Genomic DNA, 14,645 nt, shown 5'->3' with positions numbered 1-14,645 from the left:
AGGACTGGGTCTGGGGGCTCCCGGAACTCAGCAGAAAATCCTACTTGGCGGGCGGGGTGGAGGAGGCACTGCGGAGTGGTGGGGGGCAGCCCAAGGGGCTGGGAGAGGGTCCGGCCCACTCTGCGCCTGGGCTGGGACTGGTCCTGCCGGCGCAGGGTAGCAGGAAGCTCTCCGCACACTCACCAGACCTGGGCTAGGACTGGGTCTTAAATGCTAATTTTTTCATCTACTCACCAGAAGGCAGAGGCCTCTGCCAACACCTTCTGAACCTGGGCAGCCTTGTGAATGCTTTGGTCAGCAGAGCAGAGAAAGCGGTTCTAAAAAGAACACTCCCAAAGGGCCTGCGAATGCTCACTCTGAGAAAGCTGTCACAGCAGACACTGCCCCAGCCCATCTCGACAGGGACCGGGGAGCACGCTCTACCAGCAGCCCCAGCCAAGCTGGGCAGCAGCAGCTGCCTCCTGAGGGAGCCAAAGGGCCGCACCCCCAGAAGCAACCCCAGGCAGCACCGACCGAAGACAACAGGAGACTGAACCCAAGCTGCCCAGCAGGGCCTGCATGAACTCCTAGCCCACAGGGCACACGCCCACAAAAATAGTTATGCTGAGTGCTCGGTGTGAGGGAAACCTGGCAGCAACGGGACAGTGAAAGACAAAAACTGGGGAAAAGGCAAACATCAATATCCAGTGCGCCATCTCCCTGGCCCCTCCGTGTCTCATTTTTTTTAAAACAAAAAATTTTTTTTGAAATGGTGTATATGAGTGTGTGCCCTGGCGTTGGTCCCCCGGGAAAGCTGAGGAGCCGCCGGCGGTGGCGGCACACCCACACACAGGAGGAACGCGTACCTCTTTCACTTCAAACTTGAGCCGAAGGTGGACGAGCTCCTCGCTGGGAACCTCCGCGGCTTTTTGGAGCCCCGAGCCCCGCACGCTCTTAGCTGTCTGCAGGGCCCCGTCGTCCGCATCGAAATACTCCTCATCAGACTCTAGGGTACAAGGAGGCCCACTCAGCCTGCCGCCACGCGCCCAGCGCCGCGGAGGCCCAGCCCGAGTCCCCTCTGCAAAGCGCGTTTGTCAGCAGAGCTCTGCACACAGAGTCGGATGCCGCAGCGCTCCCTTCAGCCCCGGGCGGCTAGGCTTAAAATCAAAGGGCAGCTCTGCCGCTCCTCAGTGGCTCCACCTGTGGCCCAGGCCACTTGGTAGTGCTCCACGAGACACTTACTCTACCACAGGCCAGGCTGCGTCCGCCACCAAAGATGTGAGAGTGGCCAGAACAGACGCACTTACTGTCCTTGTAAGCTTATGTCCTAGTTTGAAATTGTAAAAGATCTAGTAGGCGTGACTAGAACAAAGGCTCTCTCCGAGATCGGACACAGAGGAGCTACTCGGAATGCTTCAGTAAACACTGACCACCAAAAGAGCCTCCTAAAGCACGCGGACCTTCAAGCAGGTAGCTGGAATCCCACTGGTGGGCAGCAGCACGACGTGGGGCCGAGCAGCAGAGTGCTCGGACGCGTTCGCAACACCTCTGCTGTTTTTAACATGTTACCACTCAGAAAGGCTACTGTATACTCCTTACCTGAATCCATGCCGTCCAACAGCAAGGAAGTACCAAGCAGACCTTTTGTCCCACTTGAAGTAACAGGAGCTGATACCTGGCAAAGCACACAGAAAGTTAAAACCCAAATAGGGATCTAATTTAGCAGAACTAAATACACATGTACAGGAATGAAAAGCAATAATATTCCGATATGGAAAACTTCACACACGCCATACATCAATCAGTCTTCCAAAGAATACATCATGGCCTGGCACGGCGATGGACGCCTGTACTCCTAGCACTCAGGAGGCTGAGACAGGAGGATCACTGTGAGCTCAAGGCCAGCCTGAGCTACATAGTGAGTCTAAGCACAGCCTGAGCAATACAGCAAGACCTTATCTCAAAAAAAAAAAAAAAATTAATACAAAGAATAAATGATGTAATCAACTAATAGCTGGAATTTACAAACTAAGACTGCCACACGGTGCACTTAGAGAGACAAGATCACACGTGACTCTGGGAGGAAATGCCGCTCGTCACTGCTTGCCATTCAGGCTGCCGTGAAAAACATGGGAAAGGGCTGCCACCAGCTAAGTAAGCAGAAACCCAACATTTCCTTTATGCTATAAAGATCTTTCCAAATGAAGTGACCCAGAACTGTTAAGCCCAACATAAAAGTAAATTTTATCCCAATTATTTTATTTGCAATATTTTAAAGATGATTTACAGTTCTAGCTTGATTTTTAAATGTTTCACATCGTATTTCCCCTTTATTTCTGTATTTTCAGTTCTTTCAGCCGTAAGGGTGCCCCAACACTGCCCTCCTCGCTCCACCTGTAACAGCGGCTGTGTGCAAGCAGCTCTAACGCTCCAGCACCTCTATTACCTGCCTCTCTGCAGACGGTGCAGATGACTTCTGCGGCAAAGGTATGCTGTTAATCAAACACAGCACATCTTTCATCTTCTGGTCAGAAATTCTCACGTGCAAAAGAGGAAGTCCGCCTGATACTTTAAACCTAAAAATACAGCGCAGCCATAAGATTGCAAGCTCAGCCTATCAGTACTGCAGGGGAACAAAGCACAGTCGATGTTACTGTGGGCACGTTTCCATCCAATCCCAGGCTCCCCTGACAACACTGTCAATTAACCGAAGTTCCAATTCAAACTTCCAGGTAGCTTAATTAATTCAAAGATGCATGGTAACTTAATATCCAGGTATCCTTTTTAACCAGACAAATTTGTAAGGACTTTTGTACAACTCCTTCTAAACACAAGTCTCTACTTTTAAAACCACAACCTCCATACACACTTTATTGTGAAATTTCAAAGATTAATCATCAATAGAAAAGAGTACCTGACCTATCATTCTCTAGCTCCTTGCCTGGTTTTTTAATATACAGCCCGTGGGAGCACCTGACAACTCACACACGTGCGCGCTTACCTCCCAGCCCCTCTGACTGAACTGCGGGCTCCCTGCAGCCACCGGTCCCACTGCGTCCCAGCCTGCCTCCCTCAGCCGCCAGCCCACTCGCTGCTTCCTGCCACCGCACCAGCTCCAGGGCTGCCTTTTCAGCCGCTCTGAGCAGCCGCCTGCCGCTCATCCGGCTGCTCTAAGTCATCTCTGGCTTCCTAGCTAAGCTGTGAACAGTGCAAGTGTGCAGAACAGTGCAAGTGTGCAGGCGCCTGGCTGCCAGCCTGGCGGGCAGCGTGAAGGGACGCAGCACCGAGAGGGAACTTCACAGCGCTCCAGGCCTACGTGGGGAAAAGGAAAAGCTCAAGCCAGTATCTTCAACTCCTGCCTCAAGAAAGGAGGAATGAAAAGCAAATGAAGCTCAAAATAAGCAGAACAGTAACACATCAGGGTGGAAATGAGGGGCAACAACAACAAAACCAAATTGAGAAAATATTTGAAACCATAATATAAAAAATTGATAGTTTGATCCCCGGCATGCTGTGCCAGCCCCACCCCAAGGCGCCCTGGGACTGCCACTGAGACTGGGCATGGTGGCGCCAGCCCATAATCCTAGCGCTTGGGAGGCTGAAAACAGGATAATCACTATGAGCTCAACCTGTGTAATGAGACCCTGTAGAGCCTGTATTAAATTAAAAGGAAAATTGATAAATCCCTAATAGGATGGATAGGAAAAAAAGAGAGAAAACACAAATTACTAATACCAGAATTGAGAGAGGTGAGATTACTAAGGATTATTAACGTATTAAAAAGATAGTAAGAAAAGACCATGAATAATTTTACAAAGACAAATTTTTTTAAATACAAACAAAACACGCAAAACATTTTGCACAACACTCAAAAGATGATTCAAAACAATCTAAATACATATGAATCTATAAAATGAACTAAATTCGTAGCTTAAATTTTTCTCAAAAAGAAACTCCAAGTGCCAATGGCTTTCTCGGTAAATTCTACCAGATACATAAGAAACACCCATTTCTCTGTAGCGCTTTCTAGGGGACCAATACCACTCTGATACTAAAAAAAAAAAAAAAAAAAACACAGATCAGTATCCCTTGTGACTGTGGGTACAACACTTCCTAAAAATATTTTGCAGATTCTGCCCCACAGTGTTTTGAAAGATCAATACATTATCACCACGTAAGGTTTATCTAGTAAGACAGGCTGGTTTAAGAGCTACCTACAAAGCACAAGAAGAAATTATTGATGCATACATCAACATGAAAGAATAGCTAATTATGCTAAAAGAGATCAAACAAAACTAAACTTCTATGATTTCATTCATAGAAAATTCTAGACAATCTACAGTGTCAGAAAACAGTGATGATGTCTACAGACTGGCTGAGGGGAGCGGAATTAAGACAGGGAAGGGAAGGAAGAAACACAAGAGCTCAAGGGAACTTTTGGAGGCCACAGATGTGTTCTTTAACTTCCTGTGACACTTTGGCAGATACGCTGATGTCAAAACTTACCACATCATCCATTTCCACTAAAGCAGCCTACTGAATGCCAGCTACACTTGAGCAAACGTTTTTCTAAAGAGAGGCATAACCGATCAAAATCCAGTTTTAATTTTTTCTTTCCACCTGTGGAATCAGGGATTGAACTCAGGCCCTTGTGCTTGCCAGGCAAATGTTTATTCTACTGAGCTATCTCCCTGGCCCCCCAGTTTTAATTTTTATCCCCTTTGATTTTTCACGAGATTTCATGTATCTTTCATGACAAAATACGCTCATCATTTTTGAGGCTTTTATTTCATGGATAATGAACCTTGAATTGGATTCACTGAAAAACACAGATCACCAAGTTCTAAGCTACATGAAAGTCTAGACAAAGACTTCTCAAGAGATTACATGTACTTCAAATAAACATTTTCCTTAAAATGTATTTTAATTCTTTTCGGTTTCTCCCACAGAATCTATCCAGTAGCTGATACAGGTAAGGTCCACTCTGCTGGTCTTGAACCCTAAAGAACGTCCACCTCACCTGGCCATCCTGACGTCCTGCTCTACCATCGCCTTGGCCAGCTCCACGTGGACATCCATGGGCTGCAAAACGTGCATAGCTGACGGATGCTGAAATCGACGCCTTTTCCAGTTTTCCTCTTTAAAAACAGAATTTTAAATAAATGACTCAACGCATTAGTAAGCTTTTTACAAAAAACTGCTCTTAGTAAAAAACAGTGAAGGGTCTGAGTCAGTGAACACCCAGTCCTACTTCCTTCAGCACACAAGACCTTTCTGCAGTCCCGGGGACCACGCTGAGGGCCTCGCACATGCCAGGCAAGCACCCTACTACTGGGCTACAAGGACCGTGCTTTTAATGCAGATTGACAGCAGTCAAAGACTGTGATATAAAGGTAATTCCGTATAGTTTGAAAATGTTTATATGACAACTCTGGCATTTCAAAGCAAGCAGATAAAAAACAGGAATTACCTCAATTCCAGAGCTAGTGATCAAGACGGGTGGTTATGGTGGGAAAAAAGCAGAAAGGGGAGAGGACGGCGACGCTACAGAGTCCCCACGAGCAGCACTTACACTTGCTCCACACGAGATGGCAAAGCACAACAATGCGTGTCAGGCGAGAGTTTAGGATAAGAATGTGCAATCATCACTTTTTCAAAAGAAGAAACCCTTAAAGGCAGATGTCCTGCTGGCTAACAGCCTTAAGCACCCCTTCACTGACGGCACTGATGCAGCATGCTCTGTCGCGTGGACTGCGGTTATTAGTAAGCACATGCCCCAGGGGGCTTTCTGCTCCAGGTGTGGTGTCCTTCTGCTAGCACTCAGAAGGGCTTCAACTGAGAGCACTTTGGGTTTTACGATTTTTGAATTAGTGATGCTAGCATTATTTTGTGGATACCTATTTCTCAGGTATCTATAAAAGTAGAAGATGCAATAGACAAGGGTAATACAATGAAATATTTAGTAATAAAGGCAAGAAGGGAAAACACTCCCGAAGCATCAGGACAGAGCAGGGCCAACCACAGCTTCTTTCCGTGCACTGAGCTGTCTGACGGTTAAGAACACACAGCAGGTGAGCAGACTGGGGTCCCAGCACTACAACGCGTGACTAGGACGGCCAGGCAAATGCTGTTTCAGTTTGTAACGTGACAGTGATTTGCCCCAGCACGCTCCTATGTGGTTTTAAGCACCAGTGGGGGCTATTTGTGCAAAATCCTTGTCAGGGCTGACATACGGACACAAGCACATGCATGTATCTGACCAGAGCTCTCAAACCAATTTCAGCGTTCCAAACGCTGACCAGCACTGTACCTGCTCTTGCAAAGAGTAGCTGCACGTTCTTTATTTCAACATCAAACTTGTCATATGCTTTATCCATTATTTCCTCCAGGGATGAATTAGTGGTCTTCTGGAGAGCCTGATTTTTACTGTTGAGCTAAAATGAAAAAAAAAAATTTTTTTTTGGTTTTTCTTTTTAATATAACAAAATACACACAAGTCAATATACTTTAGTTTCCTCAAAACCTTAATAAATGAGACTGTCCTTAAGGAATTCAGAATTCGCTTAATTTTTACAAATATTTATTAGGAATATAACATTTCAGAACACATTTCTATCATGTTTGGGTGACAAATGTGGAGCACACGTTCATTCATCAGTTGGGCACACAGCTGTTGCCTCAAGCCACCCCTCTTCCTCAGGGAGCCACCTCTCAGGAGGGCTCTGTGCCCCCGCCCACCCCGCACCCTGAAGCAGCAGCAGCAGCAGCAGCAGCAGCAGCGCTTCACTCCTGCTCCCCACTGTTTCGCGACAGCACTCAGGCCGGGAGGAGTCAGCGTCCAGGCCTCCTTCCCTCCCCCCTCCCGGGGAAGCAAAGATCAGCTCAGGACCGCTTTTTTGAAAGCTTCACGCTTCTCCCAAAGGCTGAGATTCCACGAGATTCAGAACCCACAATTGAGGGTTCTTCTGTTCCCCTAAGGTACTGGCAGTGACGACACGAACACAGCGCACGCACACAGTCTCCCAGGAACGAGCACACAGGTGACATGCAGCTGTACAGCTAACCTTGAGAAACCACGAGAACGAAGACTGAGTCTCCCCACTGAGGAAAGGACAGGGCAATCCCATCCTCAGTGCGAAACCACCTATCAGGGAAACTCCAGGGTCCTTGTCTAACAGGCCACGAAATGCACTGAGGAGCCACTGCAAGCACTCCGCCAGGAGCTACCTGCACTCACACTGAGTCTTCTAGGGACAGCCTGACAAATGCTAAGAAAAAGTCTTCGTTCAGCTTAACTCTGAGGGAGTTTCACTTTTTGTGGTGAAAACCTGTCTGCAGCTATCAGACAGGAAGGCTTTAGATTTAACGTTAAATCAAGTACTTTTCAAGCCTCAGAAATAGGTGCAAGTCCTGAAAGAAAAACACGCAGGATGAAATGCTTAAGCTGAAATATGTAATAAAGAAAATGTGTAAACAGACCAAGCTATCAGATGGTGAGCTAGCAACCTCGTCAAAGACAGCCAAATGCAGAGACATAGACACCTACCTGGAAGGTACCAAAATCTAAAATGAGAAGATTCGACTTTTCATGGTGGAAACCTGTCTGTGGAACTATTAGATAAGAAGGCTTTAGATTTATCCTTAAATCGAGGACTTTTCGAGTCTCAATAATATGTGTAAGTCCTGAAAAAAAAATGGAAGATGAAATGATTGGGCTGAAATACATAATCCCACCATTAGCTAGACTAGGCAACGTGGCGCCAGGCATTCAGGAGGACCGCCAGTCCTCAGCTGAGGAGGAACCTGCACACAGTCCACGAAAACATCACGACACAGCGCAGAGAGGACGCACGGCACCAGCACAGCACTAGTGCTTTACAGAGCAGCGCCAGGTAATAAGCTGGCCTGAGCTAAGGCACCAACCTACACCCACATGCGGCGAGCAGCCTCCCCAGGCGGGTGGCGGCGCCTCCAGCTCAAGTCCCCCGGAGCACAGTCCTCGGCAGGAGGCAGGCCAAGCCCGCGCCCCCACGCAGCGGCTCTCTTCCCGCCTGGTTAGAAAGCGCATTTCGGTGTGAGCTGCCTAGGTTTTCTGTCCTCTCTGCCTGTGGTGCTTTTCTCCATCTTTTGGCGTTGAGGACTGAACCCAAAGCCTCCCGCGGACTCCCAAGCGCTGTGTCACTGAGCTAAGGCCTCAGCCCCTGGATTTCAGTGTCAGTAAGCTGTGTCCACTGCACCATCCACACAAGCAGAAGAACCCTACGCCACTTAAACATACAGACATAAGAATACACGTTTTTCAAGTAGACACTCAAATTCTCTACCTGTAGCCGTTCTCTCTTTTATTTCTTCGAGCTTCATCAAAGTAGCTGATGTTATTTGCTCAAGATCCAATCCCCTATTTGACTGAAAGAAATCAACCACTGCATTGATGGTTTTCTGTAAAAGAATTTGAAAACACAACCAATTCATACACACCTCTCTTCATAACTTTTTAAGACTTCACGTTGGTCTACAACAGCTATGGCTTTGAAATGAAAGCTCTCCTGTCCTCCTCCCCCGCCCACTGGGGCCAGGACAGGCAAGCAGGCCTCTCCGCACAGCACCACAGCGCCCACTGCAGCCTGGGGCACGGTGACACGGATGTAGCTGCAGAGGCCGCCTCCCCTCAAACACTGCGATGGGATTTTGTTGTACTCTGAAGTTCAGATAGGAAGTAAGAGAAAAACCGTTCAGCCCTTATTTATAAGAAAAAGTTGAATATTAATTTTAAAACAGGATTTTTGTAAGATGAGAAAGATTCTGGGGACTGGCCATAGAACCCACGAAAGTGCTTACCACTGCTAAACGATTATTTTAAAAGACAACATGGTAAATTTTGTTCAGTGTATTTTACCAAAATCATAACATTTTTAGAAGTTAGGGAACACAGTGATTTCTGGAGTGTTTACGTATGACTTCTGTGTACGCTGGGGACTCATCTCCGACCCCCGCGGGGACGCACATGAAGGTGAAGAGGGTGCGGTGGCAAGGGGAGAGGTGGCAGTGAGGGCAGGCTAGTGACTGGCGGGGCGCAGACACCAAGCTGGGCAGCATTGTCAGGAACCCCTGAACCTCAGTGCTTGTTCCCACATAAACAGCACTGGGAACTCTCATTCCTACACCCACTCCTTAAGCTCTTGGGAAAGCAAAGGAGTAAGAAAGCAGCGAGTAACTAATCAGCAGTCCTTGGCACAATAAACACATCGCTCTTTAAATATATTAGGTTTTTAAATTCAACAGAAATAGAAGTTTTTCTTAGGCAAAAAACAGCAATAGCATATGAGAAATTAAAATTGGTTGCTTTTGAAACAAGAAAAACCTTCAGAAATGCACATGGTAATGAACATTAAGTATGACAGATAAGAAACAAGCCAACACTCAAGGCCAGGCGGCGTCCACAAGGAGCCCACTGCCCCGCACCTACAGCATCATAGATGACCTCCACGGGCTGGGACTGGACAACCAGCGTCTGCTCAGCAGGGCTGCTCTCTGGATTGGTTTCAAACTCAATTTTAAGCAAGGATGATGACGTGTCGCCAAGTGAAGCCACAAGGGATGGTACGATATCTTGCTGTCTCAGACCTGTGATATACCAGTGTTCTAACTTTGCTTCTACCCTGCAGTCCAAAAAACAATGAGAAAATCTTAAGAGCCTTTGTAATTTACTGGGTTGAAACACAACTTTTCTTTAGAACAGCTGTCCAAGAATCAGGCCTCAGCCCGTTACTCAGAAGTGAAATCCAGCCTCGTTACCCTGGCTTTCACTTAACCACGCCATCTGCCTGCCTACGCTGCTCCTCTTGTGGCTGTCTTTATTACTGATCACCCACTGGAAAGGCTCACTTTAGCCAACCCCAAGGGCTACAGTGGTTCCCATCACTGTTTTGTGAATAAAAACTCACACAAAACAGAGCTCACCTGCCTCTTCCCACACCAGCCTCGCCACCCATAGCCCCTTCCCTGCTTGTCCTCGTGCCCTTCCCTGCCAGCCCGCTGAGGCTTCTTGGGCTCAGCCCCTTGCACCACTGAGCCTGCTCAGCATGACTCCAAGGTGCTGAATCTCCTAGCACCACCTCACTTGATGTTATACAGCTCCTGAATTATCATCTTGTGCATCTTACCAACCACAGCGTACACTTCTTAAAAATGAAAGCTCACTATGCCTACACATAGCTTCCACAGTATGGGGCTACATTCATGAAGCAGGAAGAACAGAATAAATGATGAGCTCCCTGTGCAGCTCAACGGTGAGTGAAACACAAATGCGTGTCTTGGCATATACAAAGAGAAGAAACTTCAAAGACAGGTTAATAAGCTTTTCTATGCTGAATAACACATCATACCTTTTGGCCTACAATCATTATTAAAGCTAAAAACTGAAATAAGTTTTTAAAAACTTACTTAAGGGCTTGCGCTCCTGGCCGCTGAGATATTTGAGTGCCCAGGCCAATTATCTGGATTTTTAGTATTTCTGGAATATTCGTGTTTTCTCTGATTACAATAGAAGTGCTTACTAACTTCAGGGTCATTATGTAGGCAACATACTAAAGATAAAAAAATGAAAATTGTTAGACTTTACATAATCTTTAGTAGTTTCTTCTCAAACATGCTAAATGATAAAGTGACCTAGCAACCTGGGGGGTCTGGAGTCCACATAATTACCACAAACGAAGAATAGCAGAATAGTTAACAAAATTTCCTCTTAGCCAGATATTCATAAAAGATCCAAAAGTTCACTTCTCTTAAGTTTTAAAGGGAGTAATCATGACTTAAAACAAAAATGATAGTAATAAAGTAAGAAACGTCAGGGCCAATGAAACTGCTCAGTGGACTAAGCGCCACAAGCTGCGCGGGCCCACCCTGGGCACGCAGAGCCAGAGACTGAGTCCAGGCGTGGCCTGTCATCCCAGTGCTGGGAGGCTTGAAAACAGGATCACTGCTGGTCCGAGCAGTGCAGTGAGATCCTGCAGAAAGTACCAAGAACAAAGAAAAGACAGGTCTGCCTGGTGGCCGGAGGAAGGGAACTGACCCACAGCGGCTGCTGGGTCACAGCTAGCTGCAGGACTGAACCCCCAGGCCAAGGACCCTGAACCCCAGCTGTAACTCAGCCGGAGGCATCTGAAAGGCGCAGGCGGAGGCTGTGAGGCTGAGGCCCCACACCAGCAGGTGCACGGGGGCCGGCCCCATCACGCCCAGCCGCGACTCTGCAGGGTACCTGCTTCCTTTCTGACCAATTGAGTGAGCTAGGTAAGTCTAGTTTCTATCACTCTGATAAGAGCCATATTTCACAAGAAAAGAAGTTTTAAAGACTGAAACCTAAACTATAATAAGTACTTATTATCAGATTATTCTTACATTCATGAAACAAATCTAAAGTTGAAGGGAAAATTTTAACTGGTAAGGACTGACGCCTCTAGCAACTGAAGAGGGCAGCAGAGGCCGATGACGGCATACTTCCAACAGTCCAGAAGCCAATCACTTGTTTAATCCAACACAGGAGAGTACGGTACAATGAGCTGACGCGGCTCTGAAGCCGCCCGTGCATTACCTGCTTGGGTAAAGTCAGGTTGTGGGTGCTCTCGCTATAACCAATGGCCGTGAAGAGCTTATCTTTCTCCTCTGGGGTCATAAGGTCATCAATAGCTACGAGGAAACGACAATCGTTTAAGAAATTAACTTCTTCAGTTGTACAGATGTAATCAAAGAGGCAAGACACTGTCCTAAAATCGACAGGCACAAATGACAGGACAGATCAGCCGGCTGCGACTAAAGGACACGCCCCTGCTCACCTTTCTGTAAAGGCAAAGAGCCAGTGGGCAGGAGCTCTCTCTGCTCTCAAAAGGATCTCAAAACTGCCTGAGCAGCATACAACTGGACGGAGACTTACCATTAAATATTCGAGCAAAAGGTAACAGTAAGTGCTAAATGCTGAAGCCTCTAAATTTGAACATTTTAAATTTCATGTAATTTTTCTCAAGAAAGTTTTATTTTAGATAAATGTACTTATGTTTAGTATACCGAGCTGCTTTTAGTTCAAAATAAAAGTGCTCTTAAATAAAATTCAACTGAAGGGGTAAGTTATCATTTACATAATTTTTTCTCATGAATATATAATAAATTATCAGATTTGGAACTTACTTTCAGGAATCAGTGATTCTTCGTCTTTTTTCTTAGACTCCTTCTTACCCCAGAACCCACTGAACCAGCCTCCCCGTTTCTCCCCTGTGTCAGTAGATTTTTTCCGTAGCTTCTGCCCAGATCGAATCACCTAGAACATGAAAACTTACAATTAACTGAAAAATAAAAGCTTCCTTCACTTTGAAGTCCCTCCTCCTCTCGCCAAGAGGCCAGACTGCAGCAGGCCCAGCCACAGCTCCTCCCCAGAGGCCGCCCGCCCACCTACCCGCCAGGCAGGACATGGCAGCTCTGTGGCCCTCGCAGCTTGCCCAGACGCATCCGCCCCGCCTGGCAACACAGCCGGCTTCACGGGACGCTGCTCCGAGGCCTGGGGCCCACAGACTGCTCAGCTAAGGCCACTAGAGGTCACGCAGAGCTCGCGGGAGGAAGACGCCAGAGCAGCGTGGCCCGGAGGGCACAGCACAGCTGGCCACCGGCTGGACACCGGCTGTGCAGCGCAGGGGTGCAGACCGCTCGCCCGGCGCGCTTCTCTCCTGCTGTCCCTCCCTCGCTGCCCACTTAGCAGACAAACCAAAAAGCAGCGCTCAAGAGAATGAAGGCGACCTTGAGCCTCGCCTCCGCGCTCTCGTGCCCTAGAGGTACACCTCAGCCCTGCTCCATCCGCGCACCAGGCACTCTGCACCGACAGCGGGTAAGAGCTCCACGGGACAGCGAGCAGGGGCGCTCAGCGACTGCAGCGGGTGCTCGCCCGGCGTCCGGCACCCAGGCCAGGGCGCACGCTGCAGTCCTCCCGGCTCTGCCAGCTGCGAGCAAGCGAGCAAGGGCCAAGGGGGCCGCAGGCAGCATGCAGGGAGGAGGGCGGAGCGCGGGGCTCAGGCTTGGGCTCAGCCAGCTGGGACGCGCGCCGTCCAGCCCACCCACGGAGGCCGGGCTGGGGCGGGCTCCCGCGCGCGCGTGTGGCATGGGAACTCCGGCGACCACTGCCCAGCAGGCCCAGAGCGCAGGGACTTCGGCCGCCAGCTGCCCTCCGGCTGGGCCTGGGAGGTCTGCATCACGGCCACCAACCCTCCCGGGAGCGCGCAGCCAAGCCACAGCCCGGCCCTTCCCAGATGGGGCACTTCACTCATGGACGGTCTATAGACGTCTTTAGAAACCTAAATACCAAAAGAGCTGCAAGGCATTCGGGCCTTCAAAATGATCATTTTAAAAGGGCAGGCACTACATTTTAAAAAAATTATAACCATCTTTTTAGTCTCCATAAAAATCTGTATGATAATAAATAATATGTATAATAAATTTAAGGAAATACAATTTTATTTTCAATAAAACATTAATTACTGAAACTGATTTTAATCTAAAAAATTAAAATAAATATCCTGATAAGTGAAAGTAAATAATGGGGCAACATATAGCACATTCAACTTTCTCTTTTCTGAATCTCTAAGTATCTTTTAAAAAACAATGTAGGGCTGGGGATATAACACAACACCTGCCCAGCAGCACGAGGTCCCTGGTTCGATTCCCAGTACAAATAAAATAAAAATTTTCATGAAGATAAACTCACGATTAAAGCTGAAATCTTGGCTAGATATATGATTAACATGCTAAAATTTTCAAGGAGTTTCAAAATAAACTCAAAAGTAGAAAGACAATTAGGCAAGGTGGTGCACACTACACCCCGCCCACTCCAGAGGGAGGCAAAATGGTCAGAAGTCTGCTCACACACAACCCAAAATCGTAGCAACACTGTCTCAACAGAACAACACCGATGCCAAAGGCTACTGGAATAAGGAGCACTTTTTAAAGCCTTCCTTTGGCTTGATGATTGCCATCTTAAAACTTCAAGAATTAGCATTTAAAACCATGATGGCCTCCACAAAGACACCCAAACAGCGCAAATTTCAAATCTTGGTTCTGACACCGTGTTACAATTCATGTAAGATGTGACCAACAGGGGAAACTGAGTCAAAGACACGCGGGACTTCTGTGAAAGATCTCCGCTGCTTACTTTCTGTAATGCCACAATAATTTCAAAGTTTAAAGTGTGATGTAGTAATAGCCAGAACTTGGAAACAACCAAAACGCCTGTCACATGTGGAATGGGTGAAAAAGATGTAAAAAAAATAAATAAAAATTTTAAAATTTTTTTTAAAAAGATGTGGTACTTTTATATAATGGAGTACTACTCAGCTATAAAGAATGATAAACTTGAAGGCTTCATATTTAAGTGGATGCCCCCTGAAGATACACTTATTAGTGAAAGAAACCAGACCCACATCTGTAAATATCGTGTTGTCTCCCTAATATAAGGACTTACAATTCCGTATTTGATTAGGTTTCTAAATTTCTTTGTAAAAATATGTAAATGCTTATTTCTACTTTTATATAATTATTTTTGCTTCATGTTCTGTAAGGACTTAAAGTTCAACATATCAATATCTGATGGAAAATACCTGTTCCATGATATGCCAAAATGTTTGATATTT

General features: G+C 47.0%; 1 protein-coding gene across 1 annotated transcript in view; it reads right to left on the bottom strand.

The window, feature by feature from the left end:
• Vps13c (vacuolar protein sorting 13 homolog C) overlaps positions 1 to 14,645 on the bottom strand; it is a 170,179-nt gene that overhangs the window by 103,221 nt on the left and 52,313 nt on the right. Inside the window, exons 16-26 of the mRNA XM_023712656.1 lie at positions 12,160 to 12,289; positions 11,570 to 11,664; positions 10,423 to 10,565; positions 9,446 to 9,638; positions 8,304 to 8,418; positions 7,526 to 7,662; positions 6,290 to 6,413; positions 5,000 to 5,117; positions 2,426 to 2,555; positions 1,579 to 1,654; positions 846 to 985 (exon numbers count right to left, since the gene is read on the bottom strand). Coding sequence (XP_023568424.1) covers positions 846 to 985; positions 1,579 to 1,654; positions 2,426 to 2,555; positions 5,000 to 5,117; positions 6,290 to 6,413; positions 7,526 to 7,662; positions 8,304 to 8,418; positions 9,446 to 9,638; positions 10,423 to 10,565; positions 11,570 to 11,664; positions 12,160 to 12,289 — 1,401 coding nt within the window. The remainder of the gene's footprint in view (positions 1 to 845; positions 986 to 1,578; positions 1,655 to 2,425; positions 2,556 to 4,999; positions 5,118 to 6,289; positions 6,414 to 7,525; positions 7,663 to 8,303; positions 8,419 to 9,445; positions 9,639 to 10,422; positions 10,566 to 11,569; positions 11,665 to 12,159; positions 12,290 to 14,645) is intronic.

Source organism: Octodon degus, unplaced genomic scaffold (genome assembly GCF_000260255.1).
Source record: "Octodon degus isolate 3935 unplaced genomic scaffold, OctDeg1.0 scaffold00026, whole genome shotgun sequence".
In the NCBI taxonomy this organism is placed as follows: domain Eukaryota; kingdom Metazoa; phylum Chordata; class Mammalia; order Rodentia; family Octodontidae; genus Octodon; species Octodon degus.
Note: the sequence above shows the minus strand (reverse complement) of the source record. Positions and strands in the feature narration are given on the sequence as shown.